The 8,973-nt window shown below is 48.2% G+C and overlaps 1 protein-coding gene across 1 annotated transcript in view; it reads left to right on the forward strand.

The window, feature by feature from the left end:
• The window catches only part of SOGA2 (SOGA family member 2), a 200,715-nt gene that overhangs the window by 122,714 nt on the left and 69,028 nt on the right, over nucleotides 1–8,973 (forward strand). The window contains exons 5-6 of the mRNA XM_006891415.1: nucleotides 3,776–5,017; nucleotides 6,094–6,249. Of these exons, the coding sequence (XP_006891477.1) occupies nucleotides 3,776–5,017; nucleotides 6,094–6,249 (1,398 nt within the window). The remainder of the gene's footprint in view (nucleotides 1–3,775; nucleotides 5,018–6,093; nucleotides 6,250–8,973) is intronic.

An 8,973-nucleotide genomic window follows, 5' to 3' on the forward strand; every position in this document is an offset into this window, starting at 1 on the left:
TCAACACTCTTCTCCAGCACCACAGCTCAAAGGCATCAATTCTCCTTCTGTCATCCCTAGTCACTGTCCAACTCTCTGATGCATAGCACATAATTACAAAGACTGTAGCCTTGATCAGGCACACCTTAGTCTCCAGCCTGATGTCATTGCTCTTCAGTACTCTTGAGAGGTCCATCACAGGTGACTTTCCCAGTGCAATTCATCTCTTTATTTCCTGGCTGCTGTTGCAAAGAGTGTTGACTGTGGAGCCAAGTAAACTACAACTATTAACTATCTCAATCTCTTCACCATCCGTACTGATGCTGCCAATTGGCCCAGTGGTAAGAATCTTTGTTTTCTTGATGTTGAGCTTCATTCCTTATTGAAGGCTGCAGTCCTTGACCTTCTGCAGCAAGCACTTCAGGTCCTCCTCAGTTTTAGCAAGCAGGGTTGTGTCATCTGCATAATGCAGGTTGTTGATGACTCTTCCACCAATGCTGATACCACATTCCTTCTCGTACTGCCCAGAGTCTTGGATGATCTGTTCTGCATATAGATTGAAAAGGTGTGGAGACAAAATATATCCATGATGGACCCCCTTCTTGATTTTGAACCATGTAGTGTCTCCCTGCTCTGTTCTGCCGACTGCCTCTTGATCCAAGTATAGGTTTCACATTAGCACAATCAAATGTTCTGGGATTCCCATTCTTCTCAGAGTCAGCCATAGCTTGTTATGCTCCACACAATCAAATGCACAGATCAGTGAAGCACAGATAGACATTCTTCTGGTATTCTCTGCTTTCTGCCAAGATCCATCTTACATCAGCTATAATATCCCCAGTACCACTACCTCTTCTAAATTCATCCTGCACATCTGGTTGGACATATTGCTCCAGTCATTTTTTTATAAATTTTGGATAATTTTCAGCAGAATCTTGCTTGCATGTGATTTAGATATTGTTCCATAATTTCCGCACTCATCTTTCTTTGGAATGGGAGCAGATATTAATCTCTTCTAGGCAGGAGCATGGTGGTGGGAGTCGTCTATGACTCGACGGCATTAAACAACAACAACAGTCAATTGGTCAGCTGGGTGTCCTCCAGATTTCTTGGCACAACTTAGTGAGCACATCCAGGGCAGTGTCTTGTTTGTTGAAATATGTCAGTTGGTATGCCATCAACTCCTGGAGCCTTGTTTTTTGCCAGTTCCTTCAGAGCAACTAGAACTTCCTCCTTCATCACAACAGGCTCTTGCTCATAGGTTATTTCATGAAATTATTCTATGTCTGCCAATTCCTTCTGATATAGTGATTCTGTGTACTCCTTCCATCTTCTTTTAATGCTTCTTGGATCATTTAACATTCTACCAAAAGTATCCTTAAGTATTGCCACCCATGGCCATGGCTTAAATTTGTTTTTCAACTCCTTCAGCTTAAGAAACACTGAGCGAGTCCGACCCTTTTGATTTTCTGACTCTAGCTACACATTTCATTATAGTATCTTGCTTTGTTGTCCTGAGCTGCCTTTTGACATTTTCTGTTCAGCTCTTTGTTTTCTTGGTTGCTTCCTTTAGCTTTGGCTTCTCATTGCTCTAGTGCAATATTCAGAGTCTCATCTGACATCCATCTTGGTCTTTTCTTCTTTCTCAGCCTTTGTAATGACCTTTTGCATTCTTCATGGATGATTTTCTTGATATCCTCCCAGAGCTCATTTGGTCTATGCTCATTGGTGCTTAAGGCCTAAAACCTGTTCCTGAGATGGTGTTGAAATTTGAGTGGGATAGAATGAAGGATAAATTTTGGCTCCCGTGGATTTTATTTCATTTTCCTCAATTTCAGCTTGACCTGGCCTGGTTTTCACAGCTGATATTGAGCTTCTCCAGCGAGTCTTTCCACAAATGTAATCAATTTGATTCCTGTGCATACCATCAGGTAAAATCCATGTGTATATATAGCTTGTGTTTATGTTTCTTATAAAAGGTATTTGCAATGAATAAGTCATTGAATGTGCAGAGTAGCGTTCCTTTCCCCCACTATTATTTGAAATCATGAAGAAGGTTCAGTCCACAGTGTTGACGTAGGAAGTCTGGCCATCTACAAGTCACCGTGCCATACCTGTTTCATTTGATTTTCACAGCCACCTTAGTGGTGGGGCATGCCTGCTCCATGACTGACTTCATGGTTAGTCCTACATCGTTCCATTAGTGATCTTTCTTACAGTGTGTTGTTTCATTTTGGTTTGGTTTTTTTCCCCCTCTATGGGTTTTTGGTGAAGTGCAAAGCAAGGTGGAAGGATTGAGAATTAGGAAGCCCAAGTAAGGACTTTTCTATTTTCCTGCCAAATGGTGAGTATGCTGCCAGAATACTACAGAAGATAGGCTGTCATCTCTGAGCATGAGCACGGTGTGGCCTCTCTCAGTCAGCAGGAGCATAGGTGATCCTCTGAAAGGGTGTGTTCTCTGGCCAAGGGCTGCCTTGTTCCAGGTTAACAGCCTGGAAGCCCTGTTTGAGAGATATCTCTCCCCTCCTGGGAGCGATGGAGCTGAACAGCAGAGCGGTGTTTCCCTTTTAATGGGAGCTATTGTGAAGTCTTTGTCCCACACCAGCTTTTTGGAACTTGTGCTGGCCCGCCAAGTAGGAATGATTCATGACACGGATCCATAGGTGTTAAGACCAATCGGAGTTCATACAGCCTAGGGCATTGGCACCTGCGCTGACCAGCTCAGTTTGGCCCTCCAGTGCATGCTGGCCCACAGCTAAGTAAGTGAGAGAGTAAGGCTTTTCCTTGCAGAGGGTCTGTGTTCTAATGAGACCCACTTCTCAGAAGGTACTCTGAATTCAGTTGTTTGCTTTATTACAGTGACTAATGGGAAAGGAAGACTTACAAGGCACACTTGACTAGTGAAAGGTTGAGAGTCCCTAGGCTTAGGTTTGGGACCTGCTGTTACTATCACAGCTGGTGGTCTCTAGCACCTCCACCCTCCAGGCACACTAAGACATCTCATCTCATTGCTTGTCCTCATCCTTCTGATACATTGGGAATGTGGAGACTAGAAGGAAGAGACATGAATTACTTAGCAAGGGAGTTCTGGTGGCTTAGTGGTTCTAAACGAGCTGTGCTGCCAACTGGAAGGCATGAGGTTTAAATCCATCAGCAGCTTTGTGGGGAGAAGGATGGACAGTCTCCTCCTGTGCCATTTACTGGCTCTGGAAACCTGCTGGAGAGCAAGCTATGAGTTGGTTCCAGCTCAGGTACCTCGGTCAGTGAACCTGTAGAAAAGTTGGGCTCTAATTCAGGCCACTCTGCACGACCACCTTGGGCTACTCTGTGGGTTGCTGGGCAGTTCAGGCGAGGACTTGGCACTGTGGTTGAGTGTATGTGACCCCAGGATGAAACAATCTCTGTTCTGGCTTTCCTGTTTGTCTGCCCCGAGCTTCAGCAAAAGGTTTGGGTGTCACTGTTAATTTACACTGACCATTCACCAGGTTGGAGTCCCACTGTGTAGATGGGGTTGGGATCCCATTTAATGTTCTCCTTCTTCACTAATAACTTGTGTAATGATATTTATGTGCATTTCTCACCTACACTAAAGGTGGTTTCTTTTGTTTCCACAACATTGTGGAGCAGTAGGCATGCATATGCCCCCTCCACAAAGCCTGCTGTTTTTGTGCTTTGCACCAACAGAGAATGGTGGCTTGTGTTTGTGTGTGTCAGTTGAGGTGTGAGGGAACTTCTCGAAAACACTGACATGTGGTATTTTCAAATCATCATTTCTTGGGCTCTGCTTTCCTGGCAGGACGACAGCGCTGATCTTAAGTGCCAGCTCCAGTTTGCCAAAGAGGAAGCCTCCCTGATGCGCAAGAAGATGGCTAAGCTGGGTCGAGAGAAGGACGAGCTGGAGCAGGAGCTCCAGAAGTACAAGTCCCTGTACGGCGACGTGGACAGCCCCCTGCCCATGGGGGAGGCCGGCGGACCGCCCAGCACCAGAGAGGCCGAGTTGAAACTGCGTCTTAAGTTGGTGGAGGAAGAAGCTAACATCTTGGGCCGCAAGATTGTCGAGCTGGAAGTGGAGAATCGAGGCCTCAAAGCAGAGATGGAGGACGTGAGAGGCCAGTATGAGCGCGAATGTGCGAGCAGGGACCACCCCCCAAGCATTCCTACCTCACCCTTCGCAGAATCGACTGAATCTTCATCAGAGCTCCGCCGGCACCTCCAGTTTGTGGAGGAGGAGGCAGAGCTGCTCCGGAGGTCCATCTCTGAGATAGAGGACCACAACCGGGAGCTGGTGCACGAGCTGAGCAAGTTCAAGGTGGAGCCGGGCCGGCCTGCGGAGGGCACCGGGCTGGCGCTGCAGGAGGAGCTGCGCGCGTCGCGGCTGCGGGTCGGCGAGCTGAGCGCCAAGGTGCTGCAGCTGCAGGCGGAGAACCGCACGCTGCTATCTGGCGCGCAGCGCCACGAGCTGGCCGCGCACTCCCGCGACAGCGACGCTGAGAGTGATGCAGGAAGGAAGGAAAGCGATGGTGAGGACGGTCGGCAGCCGCGGAGGGAAGGCCCAATTGGCGGAGAAAGTGACTCGGAGGAGACCTACGAGAAAACTTCGAGCTTTGGGAGCGGAAAGCCCTCGGAAGCGGGCGAGCTGGGCCCTGGCGCCCTGGCGCGTGCGCAGAACTCAGAGTGCCTGGTGAGCATAAAGCAGGAGGTCGAGCGACTGGGGCGTACGGTGGAGCGCCTCCTCTCGGACACTGAGAGCCTCATCTGTGATGCCAAGCTGCACCCCTCGGAGCCCGGCGGCCAGGGCAGCTGGAAGGAGCCTGACCTCATGGGCACCGTCAACTCCAAGATGAAGGCGTTCCGGAAGGAGCTCCAGGTCTTCCTGGAGCAGGTGAACCGCATCAGGGACGGCATGAGGGAGCATCTGGAGCACCTCGCCCCCCTGTCCCAGCTCACAGAGTCGTCCAGCTTTCTGTCCACTGTCACATCCATGTCCCGGGATTCCCCGATCGGGAACCTGGGGAAGGAGCTGGTGGCGGACCTGCAGGTAAGGGGGCTCCTCGGCTTGCCGCCCCGCTCCGCCCTGCTCTTCCTCCTGCTGGCTGGCATTGCTGCGCTCGAGCTCACCCTCCTCACCGCTGCTTGGTTGTGATTTCAGCCGCCCTCTACTAAAACCCAGGCTCAACTAGAGCCTTTCTACTGGTTGAGGTTCTTCTTCCCCTACCCCCTTCTTCAGTTCTCTTTTGGTTTTATGTTTCTTTTGCCCTTTTTCCATCTCACTTTCAAGAGCAACAGAGTCCCTGCTCTAGAGGTCTTTCCTCATGGCGCAAGGCTAATCCCAGTGGAAGTAGTAGGGATTGATGCAGTCTGTTGGCACTGCTTGGTGTCGCAATCAGCCAGCTACCTGATGAAGAAGCACTGAGGAGTTTTAAGTACAAGCTGGTAACAGAGTCAGTGTAATTAGCAGAGCTTCCAGTGAGCACTGGAATCCCTACTTGGGTTTATTACCAAAAGGGACAGAGTTCTGAAGGGTTCTGGCTGCCCAGGCCGGCCCCTTCCACAGAAGATAAGCCAAAATGAAGGACAGGAGGATCTTAACAATGAGGATCCTGACAAGAGGGTTTTCATGGAAAAGCTTGCTGACTGCCTGCCTCCAATGGAGCGGCCACGAGGACTGCCTTCTACTGCCACCCTTGGGCGCATGACCAGCGGCCACCCCGGATTGGCTTTTGCTGCTGACCCACAGGAAGGAAGGAGTGCTTGTGTCTGTATCCTTCACGGGTAGTATGCTTGCGATTGGTTCTCTGATTTATACACCCTCATTGCATGCGCCTCATCAGCAGTGTTTTACATTCTTTACCCGCTTTTTCCCCTTTGCTTCTCAGATGTCTCTGCCGTTTTTTTTGCTCATCTTCATTTTGGTTCTGTCTCTTCGCTCTCTCATGCCACTGTATTTGTTTTTTCTGTACATGCTTTTCTTCATCTGGTGATTTCCATTCTTACCCATTTTTGTTTTGTTTATCCTTCCTGCTTCCCACCCTGTGGCCCTTTGTTTTTGTTTAAAATAAAAAAAAAAACAACAATCAACCAACCACCCCAAAATCCTTCCCATTAACCTAACAGTCCAAACTGAGAGATCAGCTCGAGTGGCCACCCAGCAAGGACCACAGGGAGCAGCAAGGGGACCCACACCTTCTAGGAGGCTCCGAGCTACAGCGCAGAGCTGATGGGGATGCCAGCCGCTTTCGGACCCCAGACAAGACCTGTCTCAATCTGGAGGTGAGTCCTTGGCCACTCCGCTGAGCAAGCCGTGAGGCTGTTAGACCAAGCTGTTACTAGGTATTACCCAGGACCCTGCCCTGGACTCTAGGTCCATCTCAGACAACTAAAGATTGGAGGATCTGAATGGGGTGTACGTGGGCAAGCTGTCAGACCCTCGTGGCACCTGACTACAGCTCTCCTGCCTTTGCCATGTGTCTTCAGGCCCATCTGCCTGGAAAGATCTGGAAATAGATGACATACCATAATCAGGCAGTAGCTTCTTGTCAAATTGTAGGGACTGTGGGGATGAAAACAAAACCAAGTACTATTTTTCTATGCTTTTCCAGTACACTTATCCCTTTGTATCTAAACTAGGTAATGGGCATACTGGGAGCAGTCCTCTCTTGCCTGGTGGAATCTTCTTCAGTCTCTGTCTCTATAGTAACCTCGTGTCACTAAAGCACCATAGACACTGCCATTGTTAGGAAACAGTTGTCAATAGTCATGTGAATGAAAGCTCTTAGGTGCAAGTAATTCCACCCAGGAAGACAACTGCTGCCTGCATGTTGATGTTGGTAGTCAAGGCCAGTTATTGGTAGCTTTAGAGCAACATGTTCTAAATTAGGAAAGGATGATAACAATTCTAAGACATTGACAAAGATTCCTATCTTGCTGGGCCTAATGGGCATATGAGGACTTGGTCTCAAGGAAGTTCTGGAAGGGCAGAGCCAGGTATAAGGGGATGTGGGACTCTGACAACTAGACCTCACCAGAGCTTGCTCGGTAGGAAAGCCAAGCCTTGGAGAGGGCAACCATGGTGCCTTCTACTTAGTTTGCTGCTGATGGCCAGGAGAGGCCAGATCTGCTGTTAGGTCTGCTATAAGGGCCGCGGTACAGGAGGCCTACAGCCTTGCCCAGGCGTGAGGATCAGTATCTCCAGTTGGGAGCTTTTCCCCCCTCATCCTCTGCAAGGGTCTGATTCATCTCTGCCTTTATGATTGGGCATGCAATCACAATTACAACAGTCCATGAAGATAGCTTAAGTAGAAAGAAGAAAATTTCTAGAAGCAGCTGTGCCAGTCCCAACATCCTGCTCTGCCTGGCACACCTGATATGCAGCCTGTAGGTTCACAGATCAGGAGGAAGTAAAGGAATTAGCCAGGGGGGGGCCAAGTCCAAGGTGTGACCTAGCTGTGGTCCTAAGCCCTCCAGTTCGACCAGAACCTTGAGAGAGTAAACCCCTTGGAAGCTTTTAGGTCCCAGGAGAAGCAGTTGTCATTAAAAATGTTTCCTGAACATTGTCAGTGGATGTGGAATTAGATGTGTATTTCAGCATACCAGTGGTACTGTTTTTGCTCCAAAGGTAAGATATTCTTAGGGTTGTTTTGTTTTGTTGAAAGGAAACTCATTCCCTGCATCAGTTTAGTGAGTGAATGTGCTTTGTCACTTGCTAGAACTTTCACAGAAAGCACCCTTCTTTAGCCTGTGTCCCAGGCATGATCTTAGTCTGCAAATGATCATTGCTAGTGGGTTAGCACATGCTCAGTTAGGTGCTTTTCAAGTGGCCTGGCTGCACCGTGTACAGGAGGGAAACCTCAGGAAAGTTTCTCAGCCTTCAGTTCTCAACTTTGTGCCACGACACTGCTTCTAAAAGGAGAAATAACACTAATTAGCAGTTAAGTATCCTTTGTTCTAATACATTTGTTGCTTACAGAAGAAAAAACTCAATTATGTCATCTCCTTACAGCCTTGAAAAAACACCGAAGGGACAGCTAGGGGTTGGTTCTGACTTGATGGCATGAGTTAATGAGTTTATATTTTATAATATGTTTAAAAGGGAAACATATCCTAGGGCCACCTGGAATAGCCAGTTTTTCCTCGATATGCTGATTGACTCCATGTGCTGGAGCAGAGCTGTGCCTCAGAGCCTGCTCTGTGGAGGAGCCAAAGGGAGCCCTCTGTAGCCTGTTAGCTGCTGATCAACACAGACACCTGCCTTGTCCTGGATGAGGTCACACAGCCTTACCACTTTGATCTCCAAATACTATACTGAGTTAACAAATTGTGTAAGTCTTCTGCTAGGAAGAACTCTTAAAATCCTTTCAAGTTAAAAATCTCCAAACTTAGTTTCCTCAGAGTAATGCAGTTCTAATAGACACTCTCCTTTGAGGTTACTATTGAATCAGTATATGAGATGTCCATGGATTAGTGGAGCACAGAACCTGGGTGTGACTGTTCCCAGAGCAGGCATATAGCCATTGTGACCCAAGTTGAAGCCAAGGCTCCAGCCAGCTGCTCTCCGTCCTTCATATTACAGTCATCGCCCTGTAAACCACCTTGTTTGATCCTCACACCAGACTATCAGTGAATTTTTTCCACTCGTTGTGCCAGGTAGGTGCCTGAGGTGTGGTGTATAAGATAGTTGAGATTAACAGCATAGAATAAGAAATTGAAATAATTTATTCTTGAAAATAGTGTATTCATTTTGTAAATAAGCTAGTTGTTGTTGTTATGTACCATCGGGTTGCTTGCGACTCATAGTGACCCTATGTGCAAGAGCTCTAAATGCTGTTTTATCCTGTGCCAACCTAGCCATCTCAAATGCACTTATTCCCACCACTCCAGTCGCAGAATCGATCTCTCCTTCGCCGCCCCTCCACTCTGCCAAACATGATGTCCCTCTCCAAGGACCAGTCCCTCCTTGCAACATGCCCAAAGTATGTCAGACGAAGCTTCAGAATC

Source organism: Elephantulus edwardii, unplaced genomic scaffold (genome assembly GCF_000299155.1).
Source record: "Elephantulus edwardii isolate Elephantulus edwardi_28Jun2011 unplaced genomic scaffold, EleEdw1.0 scaffold00097, whole genome shotgun sequence".
Lineage (NCBI taxonomy): Eukaryota > Metazoa > Chordata > Mammalia > Macroscelidea > Macroscelididae > Elephantulus > Elephantulus edwardii.